At 47.4% G+C, this 22,194-nt stretch overlaps 1 protein-coding gene across 1 annotated transcript in view; it reads left to right on the forward strand.

The window, feature by feature from the left end:
• Positions 1–4,132: 4,132 nt before the first annotated feature.
• Positions 4,133–22,194, forward strand: part of UCK2 (uridine-cytidine kinase 2) — a 73,897-nt gene continuing 55,835 nt past the window's right edge. The window contains exon 1 of the mRNA XM_045876829.3: positions 4,133–4,510. Coding sequence (XP_045732785.1) covers positions 4,412–4,510 — 99 coding nt within the window. The 5' untranslated portion in view covers positions 4,133–4,411. The remainder of the gene's footprint in view (positions 4,511–22,194) is intronic.

Raw genomic sequence — 22,194 nt, forward strand, 5'->3', positions numbered from 1 at the left:
ATAAATAAATAAAAAGAAATCCTGGACTCATTTAGCAGCCATGCCCCATTTCCTTCCTAACCTCCCTAGCTGTAGGCAACCACCAATCTACTTTCTATCTCTGTAGATTTGCATGTTCTGGATATAACCTTTTTTACCTTAAAGTGACCTTGGGGATTAGGAATTCCTATCTTTGAAGCTCCTAATCCCGAAATGGTGGGGCTTCTATGGGAAGAGCTGTGATCTGTGATCCAATAGAAGGGGAGAGAAATGGCATTTGACAACTGCTATGTACCAATATATAGTCTTTATTTTCACAACCACCTTACAAGGCACCTTATCATTTAACATTTGAAGAAACTGAATTCCATAGAAATTAAGTAACTTGCCAAAGGTTACAAAGTAGTAACAAAGCAAGGGTGTAAAACTTGCTTTCCCAACTAGAGCTCATTGTCTTCTTTCCACTAGATCAGTGATTCTCAAACTTGGCTGGGTGCTAAGAGGTACCTGGAGGGCTTATCAAACAGGTTGCTGGGCTCCACACACAGAGTTTTGGATTCTTTAGCTGTGTGGGGATGGGGTCCCAGCTTTTGTATTCCCAGCTGCTCCCACTGCTGGGGTTTGAGACAGCTCTATCATGCTGCCCACAGTATCTGAGAATGTACCTAAGATCACAGAGCCAGATGTAAGCAGCTCTTCAATATCATCTGGTCATCTCTTCAGAACAGTATTTATGATCTGTCCAAGCAATTACTGATTGATAAAAGGCAATACACCAACTACAATGTTTCGGAGAGAAACTAAAGTTTGATAACCTTTCTTTTTTCCGGTTTGTAAATGGGATAAGCAATTAGAGAATTAACCATGGTTTGTGAAGCACCCAGAGGTAGAACTTTTCCGATGGAGACAAAATGTAGTGTTCCTTGCCTCGTTCGGACCTACAGCCACTTAGAGGGAGGGCAGGCAGACGAGGACCATAGCAGAAATGTCTCTTGTTCTTTGGCTATAGCTGCACACTCATGCTGACTTCATCCCCGTATGTTAACTAGGCCAGAACTTGATCAGACGGAAATCTGTATATAAACGAAAATGATCACAGATACCGAGAAAATAGTATTTGCTTGAATCTGTTCTAACTCTGGATTTTATTGAACATGTTTGATTCTTTTTTTTCCTGGTGGCAGGGGAAGGAGGACAGGTAGAGATCCTTTAATTCAGAATCTGCAGTGTAATTGCTATAGGAGACTCAAACGTGATTTGAACATCCCCAGCTATGGGATTTGGTGACCAGGCTCCTGAGTGAGGATGACACAGCACAGGGAATAGCACAGACAGCCTGGCTGGCTTTATAGAGAACAGAGATACAAAAGTCCTTGTCGAGGTCACCAGTGCTCAGAATACTCTTAAACGGACTTGGGTAACTTCCTTACCTGTAGGTAAGGCAGCCCTAGGGACAGAAGAGAGTGAAAACAGGGAGTGCAGAGTGCAGCGGGATGTTCTTGCTAACTAGGCCTTACCTTTGTATAGACAGCTTTTTTTTTTTTTTTTTTTTCAGGACACTTTTATGTATATTAACTTACGCACAGAGGTCAAAATTATTAAACAAGGTACAGAAAGGGTGCCTGGCTGACTCAGTACAGAATGTGACTCTTTATCTTGGTTGGGGTTGTGAGTTCAAGCCCCACATTGGGGGTAGAGATTACAAAAAAAAAAAAAAAGATAAAATTTTAAACAAGGTACAGATAAGTTTAACGGGTTAGCTCAGTTAATGAGTTGGTCCAACTAGTTAATAGATGTACATACAAGACTAGCTGTACACAGTCACTTGGAACGCCAGGAACACAAAACATTTGGAAATAAGAGTAGTAACCATGTAAATACCATGTAGGGAATACCACCTTTCATTCCAAAATGGTGGCAGTGAAGTTTACTTGTTGGTACTTTTTGACCTTTTCCATATTCTTCATTTGTTCATTCAATACAGTGAACATGTATTGAATGTTTCCTACCTGCTGTCATTCTACTCAGTTGGCCCTGGGAATGTAAAATTGAGACATGGCGTTGCTTCATTTGTTCAACAAATATTTGTGAAGGCCCTACCAGTGCCAGAAACTGTTTTAGATGCTGGGAATATAGTAATTAAAAAAACAACAACAAACAAACACCAAGAAATGTATAAACCAGTTTGGAGTAAGCCACTTCAGACTAACCAGGTAAAGGCAAATAAATACTCCAATAAAAATGTTGGGCCGGATAGAGGGATGGGTCGATGACTAGTGTGATAAGTATGGTACAATGTTCATGGTAGAATCCAGATGGTTATATCAGTGTTTACTGTAAAATATTTCAATGTTTGAAAATTTTTATGATGAAATATCATGGAAAAAAAGCTATAGAAAGAAGGAAGGTGGGGATTTGGGAAAAGTTCATAGAGGATGTGGCATTCTCATATCCTCCTCTTCTTTCTCTAGCTACCTGATATCCCCTTAGGTCTGGGTCCATCGAATTGTCCAAGTTCCAACAGGCTTTATCTTGGGCTCTAAAGAGCTCTGCAAAAATCTTTGAAGACTTAGGGCGCCTGGGTGGCTCAGTTGGTTAAGCGACTGCCTTCGGCTCAGGTCATGATCCTGGAGTCCCTGGATCGAGTCCCGCATTGGGCTCCCTGCTGGGGGCCGGGGGGAGTCTGCTTCTCCCTCTGGCCCTCCCCCCTCTCATGTGTTCTCTCTCATTCTCTCTCTCTCAAATAAATAAAATCTTTAAAAAAAAAAAAGTCTTTGAAGACTTAGATCTCTTTAGTGGAGAAAAGACCTTGGGGAGAAGAGGCAGCCTCCTGAATCAGCTACAACCCACCCACCCAACAGCCCTGTGGTAAGGCACCCTCCTTCTAGCTGACCTCTCCCAACCAGGTAGCCACTCTCTCTATCTTAGCCTCCTGTCTGAGCTTCTGTGGAGTGATTTTCGATGGGGACACGAAATATGTCAGAAGTGAAAAGAACATTGTGCTTTCTAATATTCTTAATTTTCTTTAGCAATTTTTTTTTCAAAAGAATTCTGAATTTAAGATAACTAAGTTTGAAAAGAATGCTATTGACTTCAACTCTCTTTTAGCCTGTAGGAGCCAGTCAGCTCATCAGTTCCAGATTCACAGGGGCAGAGACTGGAAGCTACTGATCTAATCCTACCTCTCCCCCCCTGTACCCCAACAAAATTTCCCTTTGGGGTCCCAGCCTTGTAGGGGCCTCTTCCCTTCCAACTCTTACATAGGGCCTGGACTATGCCAGCAGCTATTCTAAGAACTTTAATATAACAATTCATTTAATGCAACAATCCTAGGATGGAGTGGCCATTATTCCCATGTAACAGATGAGAACACCGAGGCACAGGGAGATTATGTAACTTGCTCGTGGAACTGCGTGTGAATAGAGAAATCTGCCTTCAGAGGTGGGGGCTGCTGAGTCACCAGCGGATCCTGCCTTTCTAATCAAGTGACTAATTGCCCATCTCTGAATGAAAAACCAGTTCACTTAAAGGTCTTAATGGGTCAAAATGGCATTATTATTTTAATGTTTCCACAAATCCTAATTCAACAGGAACCTCAGTATTTGTGATTTCAAACTATGGTTTGAAACGGCCTTGCTTTTTGGAGAGCGTGTGCCCTTTAGATACCGCCCCCCCCCCCCCGCCCCCCCAGTACCCTTCTCTGGGGACAAGGACTCTAGGCAGTCGCCTGCTAAGGAGGATGGTGTTTCCAAGAGAGGAAATATTGAAAGCCAGCGTCTGACATATTTTGGCAAACGGAAGGGGGAAATTTTTTCATTTGGGGAAAACGCAAGTTTTTAGCCTGAATAATGGGCAAATGACATTAACTCTTTGCTTCGTCTTAACCTTCCCTGCTTGTTCGAATTTTGCTTCCCAAACCTGGGGCGCTGGCATTCTGCCCTGGTAGCTTCGTATCCCCTTTGAAAGAGGGGGTAGCACACCCAGTTAAAGCGCCGAGCGCGTGTTTGCCTTCCGTCGGGCCGCCGGAGGTCGCCGAGGAAAGGGTTAACCGGGCGGGTGACGGGGGAGGAGGGCCGGGCTCACACCTCTCCGGGAGACCTCGGGTGGCGGCGGCGGGGCCCGGGAGGGGCGGGGGCTGGGGCCGGCCGCCTCGCCGCCTCCGCCTCGGCGAATAGCAGCGCGCTGCCCGCCCGGATTGGAGCATTAGCATCACGCTGACCTCCGCCTGGGCTGTAAGCCGAGCCGGCCGCTGCGGGCAAGAGGCAGGCTCTCGGCGCCCCCGGGAAAGGCAGCCCCACGGCCGAGCTCCGGGCGGCTCGCAGGGACCCGGGCAGCGCCCTGCGGCGGCTGCGGGCAGCGGGGGAGCCCGACGCGGGCGCGGGCGGGGAACGTGCGTCCGCCGGCAGCAGCGGGAGGAGGGGCGGCGCCAGCCATGGCCGGGGACAGCGAGCAGACCCTGCAGAACCACCAGCAGCCCAACGGCGGCGAGCCCTTCCTGATCGGCGTCAGCGGGGGCACGGCCAGCGGCAAGGTACGGCGGGGGTCGCGGCGCCGCGCTCCCGGGCCCGGGGCCGGGCGGCGGCGCGTGTGGCGCGGCCGCGGGCCGTGTCAGTTGCTGCAGCCACCGCGTGGCCCGCGCGCCTCCGCCGCTGGCCGCGCTGCAGCGCCCAGTCTTCCCCGCGCTGACTGCGGGCCGGCCGGCCGGGCGGGGATTCCGGTCATCGGGGCCCCAGGGGGCCGCCGACCCCCGGTCGCGGGGCTGGCGCGCTCCCGCTCGCTCTTTTTCTCCGCTGCGGTAACTCGTGGCCCGGCTCCTGTGGGCGACCAGCTGGGAAAGCGGATGCTTATTGTTGTGCGGGTCCGACGGTGGGGGAGAGGGTTTCAGGCAGGGCCGCCGGCGAGCCCCTGATGCGCCCCAGCCCCGCTTGGAGGTCCCCGGTACCCAGGGCGGGGCAAGCCGGGGAGCGGGACCTGGAGGGCTGCGAGAACGCGCGAGGCGGCGTCCCGGGGACGGGAGTCCGTCTTGGGCTGGGGATTGCAGGGCTTTCCGGGGACAGTCCTGAGCGCCAACTAGGTGCGGTGACATCAACGAAATGTTAATAGCAGGGGCTTCTGATTTTTATGGTTATAAGCGGAAACGTGGCCGGCTTCAAGGAGAAAGTTGTACTGGCTGCGTGCTCCTCGGTGTCCGGGGCTTGCGCGTCTTGGGTCCACCGAAAGGGGTCATCGTCCGGGTGTCCGACCCTCCTACGTGCCTCTCTTTGTTTTATCAGCAAGGCAAGGAGAAACTAGGGAAATGCTCTCTTAGCTCCATCCCGGGCTTTTTCTGCAGGTGGGGAAGGGCGGAGTCCTGCCAGATGTTTCTTTCTCGGTCCCCCCTTGCTGCCTTTAAGGTGTGGGTACTTGTTCCTTGGGCGTTTAGCAGCCTCGGCTCGCGGTGGGAGCACGGGCTCCTTCCTGAGGGGAGCCTGCGAGCTGGGGCCGTGCGCGCCGCGTCTGGCGACGTGGGATGCTGCCTCCCAGGGCCCGGGAGCGCCGAGCAGGAAGGCTGCTTGGCGCCATGAGGAGCGAGCCACGAGGTTCTCGCGCCCGAGCCGACTCCTCCCGAGCCCCTCCTCCATCTTGGCCTCGCAGTTTCCCCTCCAGGTCCCGACTACCTGGGCGCGTGGGGCTCAGACCCGGCGGCTGGCGCTCTGAAACTTCTTTCTGGATCAAGTTAATCTCGTCTCTCTAGCTCCCGGGGCTAGGAATCTGGCAGCTTCAGGTCCCAGAAGCTGATGTGGCATTTGCTGAATGCAGTCCCCCCCCGCCCCCCCTTGTTCTGTGTTCTCTGCTCGTGCTGTTACTCGTAATTAAAAACAAACCCACGATGTCAGCTCTTAGGAAGTTTTCCCTGCTTTTAGGATTATCCTTGCCCCCCCTCTTTCCATTGCATATGAATGTTGCATGGGACGTTTTTGTTGTTCATGGCTGTATTCCCAACACTCCTAGCATGATGTGTGACACACAGTTGGTCCCAAATATTTACCTGAGGTTCGGTCCTCCTGGGGGGAGGGAGACTTAAACTGGCAGATGAGTGTGGCATTTAGAATGTCCTCGGCGATCACAAATGATAAAGTCACTGCGGAGGGGGAAACTGAGACCCTAAAAGGGGAAATGAGGCCATTCTCTTTATTTTTGTGGCCTTGAGTCATCACCTGGTCTCAACTGATACTCATTGTAAGTCCTAAGTGTTAACTTCTGTAATGTGTCACATGGGAGCTACTGGTGAGCCATGATGGGAGTGGTAAGCGTTGTCCCTGGGGTTCTCATCAAGGAGGAAGATTATAGAAACTCTCAAGACAGGGTCTGTCTTCAAAACCAGGTTCTTGTATTTCCTCCAAAAGGACTTGTAGCGAGAGCAAGAAGTCAGCTGGAAGAGAAGAAAAGCAACAGCATAAAGCATGTTGTACACTTTGGGCACTGATAAATACTAGGCATTGTTTAAGATTATTTTAATCTTTTTGTTGTTGTTATTAAAAAAGGTCCAAAGGAGCATTGGACTTCTGTAATTCCATATGGTAGTCCATTTGCTGCAATTCTATCTTGGTTCTCTTATTCCAGTCCTTAGTGCCTTAACTGCAAGGAATTCAAACATTCAAAATTGTTTTTTTTTTTTTTTAGAGGATGATCAGCATCAACAGGCTGGACCTCCTTTGGAAGTCTGAGCATAGTAGGGCAAGAGGATCTGGAAGCAAGATTGATCCTCTGCTCCCTGGGTTTTTATTATGCGCCTGTTAAAAGAGAATTTGGAAGAAACCAAAGGATCTAAGAACATCATCAAAAATGACAATTTTAAACCTAGAAGGCACCTCAGAGTCTCTGGAGTCCAACACTTAGGCTCATCACTTATAGATGAGAAAAATAATGTATCCAGGTCATATATTTAGTGGCGGAGCCAGTTTCTAGTTTTCTAGACTGGTGCTGTTCGTTCCCTGCTGTTGCCTTGTTGAGGAAGAATTGATTAATAAGGAAAAATAAGACTAAGGTGCCGAGGGGCAGGGAGGGACATATGTTTACAACCTTCACTTTGGAAAGGGGCTGCTTGGCAGTGGCTGTGGAATGATTTCAGAAGTACTTGATCCAAAGGGAAATGGAAATGCAGATTGCTTTGTACCCTGGGCCCAGCCCTGTAGATCTTGATTGTTCTCCCCCTCCCCCATCCCTCCTTTATAAGAAAAAACAACTCCCTGTTCAGCTTCTCTTGAGGGCTCTAATTTGTCTCAATGTTGTGGCTGCCCTAAGTACAAGTATTGTCTCAGACTAAATTATTTTGGTTGTGCAAGGCAAAAATAGTGATTGCAGCTCTGTAGATCACATTTTTAAAGTTTGTTTTATAAGTGAAGATGAATTAGAACTTGAGAGTAAGCTTTGCCAGGCTGACGTGGCAAGTCATGGTTAAAAACTCATCTCAAAACTGTAGTAGGTTGAGAAAGTTGTTCTGATCTGTGTTAAAAACCAGGTTCTCGTGTTTCCTCAGAAAGGACGGGTCTGGAGAGAGCAGGAAGTCACTGGAAGAGGGGAAAAAGTAAACTTTTCTGCCAGCGTCTATGTCCATGACAGTGGGGGCCGTTCCCTCTCCTTCTTGCTGTGACTTCTTCCCCAGACGAAGAAAATAGCTTCTCATTCTGCTTCTTCGCACTGCCGTCAGAGTGGGCTTCCTTAGCTGTAGTTCTGACTGTGTCACTCTCCTTTCTGGAAACCTTGGGCCACTCTCCAGCACCCAGACTGCTGGTCAAATGTTTCAGCACACAGTGCACATCCCCTTGACCCCCAAATGTGGTCCCAGACTGTTTATTCCCCGCCCCCCAACCCGAATGCACACAGACACATCTTTGGAACTGCTTTCACTTACTTTTGCTTTGGGTCTTCTCCAGAATGACCTATAATCCTTTTAAGCCTTCAGTTCTGCAAATACTTCCTCCAGGGAACTCTGTTATTCATTTCCTTAGTCAGAATTGTTTTGTGTGTCTAATGCTTCCCTAGTTTTACCGCAGTTTGCTGTGCAGTGTGGCTACCCCTTGACTACTTCCCGCAGCCTAATGGAAGTTCTATAGGAGCATCTCACGTATTTATTTGAGCCTTATTTGGGTGTTTGGTGTGCGTTGAACTGAGTTAGGCCAAAATTTGTAATTACTCTTCTATTATTTAATTCATAAGACTATTTGAATTAGGATTTGAGGCTACAGTGGAAACCCTGTTTAACTCTGTTACTCATGTTGCAATGACCCAAATATAAAAAGCTCCCCAAACGCTAATAATACATTGGTATTGCTTATTCAGAGCCTGGTATTTATTTAATATGTACTAAGCAGGTACTTGTTGAATGAATGTCATTGTGCAAAATACTGTATTAAGTGTTTAAAAAAAAAGATTTTATTTATTTGAGAGAGAGCCCACGTGCGTTGAGGGGGGGGTGGAGTGGCAGAGGGAGAAGCAGACTCTCCGCTGAGCCAGGGAGCCCAATGCGGGGCTCGATCCCAGGACCCTGGGACCATGACCTGAGCCGAGGGCAGATGCTTCACCGACTGAGTGATTCAGGCGCCCTGTATTAAGTGCTTTTGAGGAGAAGTCGGGATACGAGGATACCTGAGAGAAAGTTCTCTGTTAGTATTATAGTTAAAACTTGCTTAAACCACTTTCACCACCAAGCCAGTTTATCTTTTTTTTTTTTTAAAAGATTTTATTTATTTATTCATGAGAGACAGAGAGAGAGAGAGAGGCAGAGGGAGAAGCAGGCTCCCAAGGAGCAGGGAGCCCGATGTGGGACTCGATCCCAGGACCCTGGGATCATGACCTGAGCTGAAGGCAGACGCTTAACCATCTGAGCCACCCAGGCGCCCTCTTTTTTTTTTTTTTTTTTAAAGATTTTATTTATTTATTTGACAGAGAGAGAGACAGCGAGAGAGGGAACACAAGCAGGGGGAGTGGGAGAGGGGGAAGCAGGCTCCCCGCAGAGCAGGGAGCCAGATGCAGGGCTCGATCCCAGGACCCTGGGACCATGACCTGAGCCGAAGGCAGTCGCTTAACCAACTGAGCCACCCAGGCGCCCTTTTTTTTTTTTTTTAAAGATTTTCTCTTTCTCCTTTTTTTTTTTGAAGTAATCTCTACTCCCAACGTTGGGCTCGAACCTACAACCCTGAGATCAGCATGCTCCACTGACTGAGCCAGCCAGGTGCCCCTAAGCCAGTTTACCTAAATCGTTGGATTATCTCTTCCCTTGGAAGTCAGGCAGGTGTGTTCCGCATTGATGGATAGCAGTGGAAGATGAGGTTAGAGTTTTTGACTTGCCTGACCTCACGTGGCTGGTAAGTGATACGACTTGGATTCGAATCCAGATTTTTCCTTTCCTCAATCTGTGTCTGTTCTGAGCTGTCTTCGCAGGCAGCAACCAGTCCTCTGAGGTATTCTGGGGGAGGTCGGTCTGACTGTGTATCAGTAAGGCAGACCAAGAGAGGAAAGCTGCGGTCCCCTCAGAGGTGTGGGCTGTCACCTCAGCTCTGCTTGGCCGTGACTCAGCATCTGCTTTGGAGCAAGCACTCTGGAATATGCTGTGGGCCGTCGTCTCCTTGGCTCCATCACCCTGTTCCTGAGACCTCAGCAGCCATCCCCGTCTGGCCAGCTTGTTGACTCCACACCCTCCTTCTGTAGGTGCTTCCAGAACCGCGGGACTGGTTTGGTCCTGCTGTTTTTCTCAGAGACCACCCCGAACTTCTGCCATGGCCATCAAGGCCTTGTGTGATCTGGCCCTGCTGACCTCTTGCCCCTCTCCCCCTTGCTCTCTCTGCTGCAGCCATATTGGCTGCCCAGCATGCCTGGCTTTCCCTCTGCCCCAGGAATCCTGCTGGCTCTGCAGGAAATTCTCCTATTCCTTGTGCCAGTGCCTAGCACCGTGCCTGGGAGAGGGAAGTAGCAGCAGCCTGTCTTGAGGTATCCGGTTGGTTCCTCTTCTGCTGCTTGTCTTCCCCCAGTCGTGCCTGTGGTCAGCTGCCTTCTCTTTCATTCCTTGCTTGTGTGTCTTTGAAGTGTGGCTTCTGATCTCGCTCTCTGTGCTCACCTAACTCCAGCTCGCTCTGTAGCATTTGCTGAGATCTTCTGCCTGATGTCCTCACTTTGTTGAGTCTTGCTTTTATGAAGTTCTGGGCTGGGGACAGATTGTATTGGGGAGTTTCACTGTTGAGGGCCTGAGGTTTCTTGCTAGAGGGCTCTGAGATGGTGCTGTTGGACTATTCAATCTGTGAGGTCTTTCAGATGTGTGTCTTAGTGTTTGAAACAGTGAGAAAGCTTGGAGGATGTACTCCTGTGTCTGTGTGCGTGTGCACGCTTTCTTGTCCATCAAGCCTGTTTTTTTTTTTTTAAGATTTTATTTATTTATTTTTTAGAGAGCGAGCAAGAGAGAAACAGCATGAGAGGGGAGAGGGTCAGAGGGAGAAGCAGGCTCTCCGCTGAGCCGGGAGCCCGATGTGGGACTCGATCCCAGGACCCTGGGATCATGACCTGAGCCGAAGGCAGACGCTTAACCATCTGAGCCACCCAGGCGCCCCATGCCATTTTTATCATTAAGCCAACTTACTAAAGGATTTGATCATCTCTTTATCATATATCGTGTATAAGTAAGTATATATGAATTGCATAAGTATAGTCTCTATAACTGTAAAACACAATAGGAATTATAAAACTGAGGAAAAAGAAACGCTTAAATGGTGGTTTCTTTCATGGTATAAAGCCTTTTTTTTTTTTTTTTAAGATTTCATTTGTTTATTTGACAGAGAGAGAGAGAGAGAGAGAGAGGGAACACAAGCAGGGGGAGCGGGAGAGGGAGAAGCAGGCTTCCCGCGGAGCAGGGAGCCCGATGCAGGGCTCGATCCCAGGACCCTGGGATCATGACCTGAGCTGAAGGCAGATGCTTAATGACTGAGCCACCCAGGTGCCCCTAGTCCTTTGAATCCAGATTTAAAGATCATCATCTTTGAAAAAGTTAACTCCTTAAAAAATCCAGGAACAAGAAACTCCCCGTTTGCAGCGTTTACCAAATCACAATAGTTCCATCCCCCAAACCCAGAATTTCGTCCATCAGTTGTTTTTGCAAATCAAGGTGCTCCATTTAAAGGTTTTTAACTAGTGGACCGAGTCCTTATTTGGAATATTTTACAGGTTTTAACAAGTTTCTGTTTACAAGTTTTATAGGTGCACACATAGTTTTTGGCGACAGAGTTGCTTAACAATGGAAACGTTTTCAAATCTCTAACAGAAAATTTGGTCATCTAACTTTAATAAATGTATTTGTTTTCTTTCACTCCTGTGTAAAACCAGAAAGTCAAAACTTTACTTATTTTCTTTAAAGATTTTATTTATTTAAGAGAGAGAGAGCACAAGCCGGGGGAGTGGCAGAGGGAGAGGGAGAAGCAGACTCTCCGCTGAGCCAGGGAGCCCGTTGGGGGCTCGATCCCAGGACCCTGGGATCATGACCTGAGCCGAAGGCAGATGCTTAACCGACTGAGCCACCCAGGCACCCCTCAAACCTTTATTTTTAAAAGAGAAGTATTTCTAAATGAACAAATAACTGCAAAGTTTACATGAAAATAAAAAGGGAAAGACAGGAGTGTCTAGCTTTTTTCTTTTTTTTTTTTTGACAGAGAGAGAGAGAGCACAAGCAGGGGGAGCGGGAGAGGGAGAAGCGGGCTCTCCGCTGGGCAGGGAGCCTGATGCGGGGCTCAATCCCAGGACGCTGGGATCATGACTTGGGCTGAAGGCAGATGCTTAACCCTCTGAGCCACCGAGGTGCCCCAAAGACAGGAGTTTCTAAAAGACAAAATAAAAGGTGTAACAGTTGTTAGGTTTTTTTTTTTTTTTTGAGATTATTTATTTATTGGACACAGAGAGAGAGAGAGCACAAGTAGGCAGAGCGGCAGGCGGAGGGAGCAGGAGAAGTAGGCCCCCCGCTGAGCAGGGAGCAGGATGTGGGACTTGATCCCAGGACCCTCAGATCACGACCCTCGGATCACGACCGAAGGCAGAAGCCCAGCTGACTGAGCCACCCAGGTGCCCCAGTTGTCAGGTGTTGACAAAAAATACTAATCTGTGTTTAGGTCGCATGCTTACAGAAGTTCAGTGAACATGAAAGTTCACACAGAGAAAGCCAAAGTACTTACAATCATAAAATTGCCATCAGTAGACTACTTAACATAATAACGGAAAAGTCTAAAGAATCCTAGAAAGCACTGAACCTTCAGGCCTCTCCTGAGCAGTAATTTGATGACATATGGGGGCATTGGTTCTAAAGTGGATCACGTGTGCTTTGAGAATTTTGAATGATGATGGGAGAAAGTGATAATTTTTTAAAAATCAGGGTTGCTCTGTTATCTGGCTACTAAAAATGGTCTTTCCATAGTATAGGGAAAAAGCAGTTATTTCCATATGGTTACAAGCTCTGAAACTGCAGGAGAAGTAATTAGGAGTGTCTCTGAACCTCCCATACTTCCTGTAGTAACCTTGACTCCTCTACATGGTAACCTTGAGTACCTTATGGAGCAGGTGGTCAGCAGTTTCATTCCTGCCCTGTGTGGTCCCCCACATCATTTGTGGTAAGGTATTCCTTTTCACAGGAGTAGTGATGGAAGGTTCTGCCACATGCCCTTTGTGTGACTTGTGGAAACATGGGAGGACTTCTGTAGGACACGGTAGATCCGTAAGAGTTTTGTGTGTGCAGGTGAAGTGGGGTTGTGCTTCTTCATTGCTTTAATCAGTCCATAAGTGTGCTGTCTTTTCTGAAATTTTGACCTTTCTTTTCCCCTTAGCTGAAGGGCCATTCTGTCATATCCCGACACACATCTGCCGTTGGCCTGTCCTCTAGGAAGCCCCAAGTTTTGCAGATGTCTCTAGCATGGCCTCCTTCCCCATAGTGGAGGGTGAGTGCTGTCTCTGCCCTGTCCAGGTTGGTAAGTCTCAGGCTATGGAGAGAGAGCCTGTAGAAGAATGGCAGGCTAAGAGTCCTGACCTGTGATTTGCACTCTGGTCTTCAAACATGTTTGCATCCTCTAACAGCTAAAAGAAGTTTTGGAGAATTCTTTATTCCATTGCATACTTTCGCCATAAGTGTTTTTCACCCTGATTAAAGACTTGCAAAGGATATATTTCTGATATATTGTAAATACTGACACTCTGAAATAATAATTGTTTCATTCTTTTAAGTGTATCTAGTGGGCTCTGAATACTGTAATAATTTGGCCTATTGTTATCCATTAAAAAAATACACGAATAAGCTCTTATTTGAGCCAGAAACCTTCATTTTTTTCCCCTCCATGAAATCACACTTCCATTTTCCCTGCAAAATACTAACTTAATCTCATCTATTTTTATGCTTGAAAATCTTTTATTGATCATTCTATCATCCTTATGCTACAAAAATATATGTGTACATTGGAATGATTTTATTTCCTATTACAAGTCTTTTCAGTGTTAAGTTCTTTCAGATTATATTATTATGGTTTTTGCCGTAAGTTAATCAGAACATGTAGATAAACATTTTGATAAATTCTTAAAACATAAAAGGTAGACTTTGATTGGAAAGCAACTTGATGAGAGCGATGGAGCTCCCCCACCCAAGTATGTCATGTATAGGTGGGTTATTACCACTTAATGCTAGAAAAGATTTGTCTCTTCTATAGGTAGAAACTTCGAGAAGCCCTGTTGACGTAAGTAGGTGGGAATGGGAGGGCTTTCATTATATCACGGTCACTCAGTTTTTACCTTTCAAAGTATGTGTCAGAACCCAGTATATTTTGGCAACTAGCTTGCCACCCACCTCCTGTAATTTTGTCAAAAGCAGAAAGCTGGAGACCTTCAGATTTGTAAAAGGGTTTTGTTACGTCATTAGCCATTCACTTTTTAGTATCAGTGCTCATATTTCACATTGCCCCTTCGTATGGCCACTCATATAGGGAACATGCGTTCCAGCCTAGCTTTGCCAGGTACTTACTAGCTATCTGTATATTCATCTCCAGGAGAGGCTCCTGTCATCCCTTAACATTTCTCAATTCTGTAGCTAGCCTCAAGTGTTCTCTTTGTTTTCTCACCGTTGGTCACACATACCAAGTACTTCTCCCGTCCGCACCTGCACAATGCAGTTGGCGTTCGTGATCTTGTGGTGGGGTCCTAAAAGGCTCTTACCCACTGCCACGTGCCAACATTCACTTCCGCTGGATATTAACTGGGTTTCTCGTAGATCTGGGGACCCTGTATCTCGCTGTCCTAGATGTTGCTGCTAGCATCCCTCCCTCTACCTACCTTCCTTTTCCTTACCCGGGTAACCCCTGCTTGTCTTTCTTTTTTTTTTTTTTTTAAATTGCTTTAAGTAATATTTTATCGAGTGTTTACTATTTATTTATTTATTTTTATTCTTATGTTAATCCCCATACATTATATCATTAGTTTTAGATGAAATGTTCCATGATTCATTGTTTGTGCACAACACCCAGTGCTCCATGCAGTACGTGCCCTCTTTAATACCCATCACCAGGCTAACCCATCCTCCCACCCCCCTCCCCTCTAGAACCCTCAGTTTGTTTTTCAGAGTCCATCGTCTCTCATGGTTCGTCTACCCCTCTGATTTCCCCCGCTTCATTCTTCCCCTCCCGCTACCTTCTTCTTCTTCTTCTTTTCTGCTCGTCTTTCTCTATGTGTTCTCTCTTGGCCTCTCTTGGGAAGTCCTCCCGGGCATGCTTGGGTGTCCCTCTTCGGCGTGGCTGAAGCATCCCAACAGACCTCAGTCATAGGATTTCCCCCAGCCCGTGTTGCCCTTGCTTGTTGAGTCTGTCTTCCTCTCTTGAGACCGAGTCTCTGCCTCAGAGACTTGTTTCTCCTCACTGTTCCCTGAGGCTAACACGTGGGCTAAAAAGTCTAGGTAGGTCCTCAATAAATATTTGTTGAGTGGCCAGATATTAAGGACCTCTTTCTGAAACTCCTTGCCATTTTCTCTTGGGATCCCCATGGGAATCTCTGTATGGCCAATATTTAACTCCTGATCTTATCCTCACATGTGTTCACCCTGCTCCCTTCCCCATCTCGGCTGCTAACAGCTTCAGCCTTCCGGTTGCTCAGACCTCAGCCTTGGAGTCATTCTTGACTACTCTCTTCCACTGGTTTCTAGTGCATTAAGAGAGTTTGTTGGTTCTACCATCACAGCACGTCCTCAGTCTGTCCCTTTTCGCCTCCACTGCTTACCCCCTCGGTCCAAGCCACCAACATCTCAGAGTTGGGTCATTGCAGTAGATCCTGGCTCTTCTCCCCCTCCTGCCTCTGTCCTTGTACATTCTGCTCTCCTTACAGTGGCCAGAGTGATCCTGCTCAAGTGAAGGTTGGATAATAATTTCCCTGCTCTGCTTAAAACCCTGCCATAGCTTCCCATTTTACTCCCAACAGAGAACCCAAAGTCCTTGCAAAGACCGACAGGGTCCTCAAGATGGCTTCGCACTGGCTGTTCCTTCTGCCAGGATAGCACCTCCCTCAGATAGCAGTATGGTTGGCTCTGTCACCTCCTCATGGTCACCGTGTTTAAAATTGCAAGAGTGCCTGGGTCGCTCAGGCGGTGGAGTGTCCAACTCATGGTTTGGGCTCAGGTCCTGATGTCGTGGTCCTGGGATTGAGCCCTGCATCGGGCTCTGCGTTCAGTGTGGAGTCCGCTTCAGATTCTCTCTCCCTCTCCCTCCCGCTTGTGCGTATGCGTGCGTGCGCTCTCTCTCAAATAAGTAAATAAATAAAATCTTTAAAAAAAATTGCACACGGTAGGCACTCAATTACTTGTTGAATAAATGGTTGAAGAATGTATTCCTTCTTTGCTCAGTTATCTCTTCTAATATTAGTTTTCAGCATTTAAACCTGGTTGCTTTGGCTGTTGCTGGGAGATGTGGATAGTTGTCCCTTGGCTGTTCATATTTGTACTTCTTGGGGTCCCTTTACATGGATAGGATTACTGGCACATTGTCAATCACAGAGCTCAGTGTAGGTATACATGCTAGATGGCTAAGGTGCCTGTTTAATGGTGCATTTGTAAAAATAGAAATCAACTGGAGGGTAACCATATCTTATCAAATTCTTATTACAGATGCTACCTATTTTGTTTGATTAGGTGCTTGTTAATATGAACTGGATCTTTAACTCAAGAAATGCTAGAAGAGTAGACTTTTTTTTTTAATATTTTATTTGAAATATTTCACATATTTATTTGAGAGAGAGAAGCAGAGATAGAACATGAGCGGGGAGGAGAAGGAGAAGCAGGCTCCCCGCTGAGCAGGAAGCCTGACACGGGGCTCGATCCCAGGACCCTGGGATCGATCATGACCTGAGCCGAAGGCAGATGCTTAACCGACCGAGCCACCCAGGCACCCCTAGCAGGATAGATCTTTTAAGCCAAAACGATCATCTTCCCTATCTTAGGGGAATACAGATCTATCATCTCTGGAATAAAGCTATCTCTACTTTGGGGCAGCTCGCCTTCGTCTGAGTACTAGGCCTTCTGTAGCTAGGATTGGAGCTGGGAAAGGGCTGAGCAGAGCTACGGGTGGGGGCATGGTCGCTTTTTAGCTTCTGAGTTTAGTGTGGCTTGTAGGGAATAGCATATATATCCTTGTTGAGTTGTAGAGTTTTTTTTTTTTTTAAAGGTTTTATTTATTTGACAGAGAGAAAGACAGCCAGAGAGGGAACACAAGCAGGGGGGGTGGGAGAGGGAGAAGCAGGCTTCCTGTGGAGCGGGGAGCCTGATGCGGGGCTCGATCCCAGCACCCTGGGATCATGACCTGAGCCGAAGGCAGACGCTTAACGACTGAGCCACCCAGGTGCCCCGAGTTGTAGAGATTTGACATGACAAAGACATTTTCCAAAGCTATCATCCCATTGGGATTATTAGTGTTCTTCCGTTCAGCAACACAGATAAGTAATTACATGTATTCTAAACTTTCAGTTTCTGCTGTAAAACAGCAGTTTTAAGATCTGGGATGCTGCCATTTAAAACATTTTTTTTTTTTTTTAATTTATTTGAGACAGAATGAGAGAGAGAGAGCACACGAGAGGGGGGAGGGTCAGAGGCAGAAGCAGGCTCCCCGCTGAGCAGGGAGACCGATGCAGGACTTGATCCAGGGACTCCAGGATCATGACCTGAGCCGAAGGCAGTCGCTTAACCAACTGAGCCACCCAGGCGCCCTAAAACATTTTCTTTTCTTTTTTTTTTTTTTTTTGACAAAAGAAATGCAAACACAGTAAACTGGAGTCATTATGGTCTTTACTGTTCAAGTCAATTTATGAGAGGATTGGTAATAAGAAGTACTTCTGACTGAGCAGGAATAGAACTCAGAACCCAGGGAATATACCCAGGGGCCAGGGGTGGCCTGCCCCATCTGTGTGGCTCATGGGTTGGCATCTCCACCAACAGGTGCCTTGGAATCATTGGACATTTATCAAAGCAGCTGTGGCATGACTGCCCTTTGTCTCTGTGGGGGCTTCTGAGGGTGTGTTTCTCTTGGGTGGCATATTGGTTGTCTAAGAGAACTTTCTCCATGCATTGAGTTTGCTGAGGAGATGGGCCAAGAGCCTTTAGGGTGAGGCCTATCTCCTGAGGACCTATTGATTTTTCTACTGAGGCAAAACATGCTGTTTTGACAAGTTAGTGGCCTTATTTTTCTCCACTTCATGGTAGAGAGAGTAAATATTTGAAACCAGACAGGACAGAATAGTATTTGACACATAGTATTGAACACAGAGTGTTTGAACAAGAGAGGCAGTGAATATTCCTCTGGAAGGAAATGCAAGCATTAGTGCTCTGCTTGGCTCACGATGAAGGACACAAGCCTGAGTGCGTGCTGGGCCGTTTGGTTTCTGGAGGCCGTGATCAGGAGAGGTCACGCTTGATGTGCGGAAGCGGGTTTAAGGTCTGTATGGTGTGATAGAATCGAGGCTTGATGAGGTCTCTTCTGGCAAATGCTTTCTTGCCGTAAGTCCAGACAGTTTGTTGTGGTCAAACAGACATGGGCTTTGGAGTCAGCCACGCTTGTGTCAACATCCCAGCTCCACCACTTTTAATCTCTTTCTCCTGAACCCGTTCCTGCATCTGTGAAGAGCAGATAACTGTCTGATTTGGAGAGTCGCTGGGAGGACGCAATGAGAAAAGGCATGCAGAAGTTTCTCCACTGTGCCCTTTCTGCGGGGGGACCATGGTTTGTGCTCCAGGCAGGTGTGTGGCCCTCTTGCTCTCTGTCCGCCTCTAACCAGCCCAGCTTCCTGGACACGTGAGCCAGATGTGTCCAGGTGTGGTGTCACTGATAGTGGTGAGGACCTGTTAGGACAGTTTGATTTCCACTTACGAACGTGATGTAACTTGCTGGAGGCGGTGGCCCTTTGCTGATAAAGTGCCCAGCGAGTCAGAGACTGGTCACTCCCTTCCGGGGGCCAGGGCGTCTCGTCTCTTCTCTCATTACCAGCTTGCTGGAGGCCTTAGCAGTCCTTTTCTGCACTTGTCAAGTTGGATCTTTTCTTGAAAAACTAGCGGACTTGTTTTCTGATGGTGGTTAGGGGAAGAAAGAGCAGCATACTCACACTTCTTTTTAAAAACCCTTCTGCTTAATAGAACCTGTGCAAAGTGTACAGATTTTAAGTGTATGGTTCAGTGAATTATCCCAGCGTGAACGCACCTGGGGAGGTACTCGCCAAGTCGAGGAATAGAGTGCGCCCAGCACCACAGGTAGCCCGTTGTTATCACTGCCCTCACTGCCCCTTCCGTCAGCGAATTGAAGAGATGGTAGAGACGAGGCCTCTTTTATGGCTGTGGGGTCACCGGGACTTACTTGTGTGACTCTAGGAACTTGGTCTTGTATAGAACATACACTAGAAAACATTCAGTCGCCATGTGCCTAGCAAAATCCTGCTGCACCTCAAATCCAGGTCACGAATGTCTCCTACTACAGTTTTTACCCTCGGGGGTGCCTGGGTGGCTCAGTGGATTGAGCATCTGGCTCTTGGTTTTGGCTCAGGTCATGATCTCAGGGTGCTGGGATCGAGCCCTGCGTCGGGCTCTGTGCTCAGTATGGAGTCCGCTTGAGGATTCTCTCTGCCCTTGCCCCTGCTTGCGCTCTCTCTCTCTCTAAAATAAATAAATTTTTTTTAGTCAAACAGGTTTATTGGACATATGCCTTATAATCTTCAGAGAAAATCACGTGCAGCATTTTACAAAATGTATTTGACAGCTAACCTTTCTGCAAATAAGCACATTAACATCTCTAAGTGAAATACAATTTGGAAGATACTGACTTAATACATTTACTATGGAGCTAGATTTATCAAAACATTCAAATTTTTAATATTTCCCATTTTTATCAATTCCTAGAAAAATACACTATATATTAGTGTAGTAACACTTTTATTTATGCAGCACTTAATTTTGTCATAAAATAGTAGTGTGTATCTTTTTATTTTATAAAATAAATAAATCTTAAAAAAAAGAAAAAGCTTTTACCCTTGTCCGCCCCTGAAAGAATAGGTCACGTCTTCCATTCATTTATTCATCCAGTAAATGCTCACTGATTGCTTAGGAAGCACCAGGCACTGTTAGATGCTGGGAATACGGCAATGCAGTAGATAAAGCCCGTGACCTCATGGAGCTTACATGTCTGGGTCTGACTCATCTCTGCTCACCTAGGGCCCAGCATAGTACCTGACCACATGGCGGGTATTTAATAAATGTCTGCCAAACCCAACTGAACAGCTTCGCCTCACTCTCCCGGTAGCATTCATCCTCTTATGTTGTGGTCGGCTGGCAGATCTGTGACTCTGGATTCTAGGGTCTGGATGGCAGGCTATCCATCTTTGTATCCTTAGCCTTGTGCACAGACCTTTCTTATGGAAGGCGTGACAAGGGCCCCGTAAGTCGTGTAGTCAGTCAGTCAGCGCTGTCAGAGATCTAGAGGAGTGGGAACGTGTTAATGGCTGTGGTAAAGCTTCCCCAGTAGTCCCCTAGTCCCCTAGTCCCCAAGTCCTGTTAAAGCTGTTGATAAGGAGCTCACTTTCTGTAACATTTGACAATGACCATTTCCTCCAGGGAACTTTGTTTTTATGTCCCTGCTCTTGGCTGGTTTTCTGCCTCTCTCCCTGTTCCTTTCTCAGCCATCTCTCTGGGTTCTTGTCTGCCTGTGACTGCGTCATGTTTCAGGACCCCCTGCTCGGGTCAGTGGTTTTCTCCTGCTCCATCTCTGGATCCTCCATCTGTCGATGACTCCCACGTTACTGCCTGTCCCGAGTCCTTTCCCATTCATCCAGCGGTCATGTGTCACCTTACCTGGTACCATGCACAGACCTGCGCCGTCTGTGTTTTCTCTCCACACAAAGGCAAGTCACAGAAACCTGGGGTCCAGCCAGTGCTCCTGCATCTTCCCTCATCCACAGCCCCCCCCTCCGCCCCGGAGTCTGGTCAGTTCTGCGTTCTCCTGAAATTCACCTCTCTTCCCTGCATCCATCATTTCTTGCCCAGATCACTCTGCAGTGGCCGATTCCCAGCTGCCAACCTGGACCTTTTTCAAAACATTCTCCACATTGCTGTTGGAGCAGAGCAGCCTTTTTGAAAAAATGCAGCTGTGATCAAGCCTGTCACTCCCCTAAAATTCTTTGGAGGGGGGTTCTCCTTCACCTTCAGTCTTGCTGTCAGCACTGCCTGCGCACCCCCCCGTCCCCCCGCTCTCCCCAGGCTTCTAGCTTAATCTCTCCAGCCTTCCTGCCACCCTCCCTCCCTATGTCATTCTGTCCTTTTGCAAAACTCATTGTCAGCTCCTTCCTGTTCCCAGATCTCAGAGCGCTCACCTCTGGACATGTTGCTGCCTCGGCCTTATATGCTGTCCCTTCCTCTTCTGTCTGGTCACTTCAAAGCCCGAGGAAGTGTCTGTCAGTCCCCTGCAATCTGAGGTGAGGTTCCTATCCTGTGTTCCCCCCTGCTGGCAGCCACGACTGTTGCTGTCCACTGTTTGTCTTTCCAGAAGACTGTGACTTTTAAGAGCAGCGTCTTTTTTTATTTTTTAAAGGTTTTATTTATTTTAGGGGCACCTGGGTGGCTCAGTCGTTAAGCGTCTGCCTTCGGCTCAGGTCGTGATCCCAGGGTCCTGGGATCGAGCCCCATATTGGGCTCCCTGCTCAGCGGGAAGCCTGCCTCTCCCTCTCCCACTCCCCCTGCTTGTGCTCCCTCTCTCACTGTCTCTCTCTGTCAAATACATAAATAAAATCTTAAAAAAAAAAAAAGATTTTATTTATTTTATTTGAAAGAGAGCATGAGCAGGGGAGGGGGAGAAGCAGACTCCCTTGTTGAGCAGAGAGCCCGACGTGGGGCTTGATCCCAGGACCCTGGGATCATGACCTGAGCCGGAGGCAGTCACTGAACCGACTGAGCCACCCAGGCGCCCCAAGAGCAGCGTTTTTGTCTCCACCCACCGTGCTTAGAATATCATAGGTGCTCAGAAATACTTGAGGGAGTGTAAGGAGGTGTTGTTTTTGTTTTGTTTTATTTTTGCCACGAGCGTGGGATGGGGTCACATACGGAGTTCATCTGGCTTATTTTGTTTTTTTGTTGTTGTTGTTGGTGGTGTTTTTTTGTTTCTTGTTTTTGCTTTTATTTCGTTTGTCTCAGGCTTTTCATCTGATTTTGAGATCTGAAAAGTTAATCTTACATCTGTAGTTCTTGGTCGATAAAGCTCCTCATCGTCACGGTTGTTGCTCTCCACAGAGCTGAACATTAGGCTAGCATGGGTGAGAAGTGTTCTTGCAGGAGGCCCCCTTGTTTCTGTTGGGAACAGTCTGCCCTCTGCCTTGCCTGTCTTGTGAGTTGGGCCCCGTGAGTATGTAGGTGTGTGGAGGGTGAGGGGGGTAGGCATGGGCGGAGGGATGGCAGACGGACTGTCACTGTTGCGTTGGAACACAGGACTGGTGCAGAAGACCTTGACCTTGTGAGATTAAAAACTATTAGTTCATGTGAAGAGTTCTTGTATTTCAGTGTGGACAACTCAGCTTTAAGTGAGCCCTGCACTTGCAGCAAAAACCATAGCTATTGGGCTCTTAGGCAGATGTTTGAGTTTCAGGTTTGAATTGAGGTATTTTGAGGGGTGGCGCAGATTTTTAATTTATTGGAAATAACTTTGATCATGTCTTGCC

This window comes from Mirounga angustirostris, unplaced genomic scaffold, assembly GCF_029215605.1.
Source record: "Mirounga angustirostris isolate CCGP_5_RB_7025 unplaced genomic scaffold, mMirAng1.0.hap1 SCAF_6, whole genome shotgun sequence".
NCBI classification, from domain to species: Eukaryota; Metazoa; Chordata; class Mammalia; order Carnivora; family Phocidae; genus Mirounga; species Mirounga angustirostris.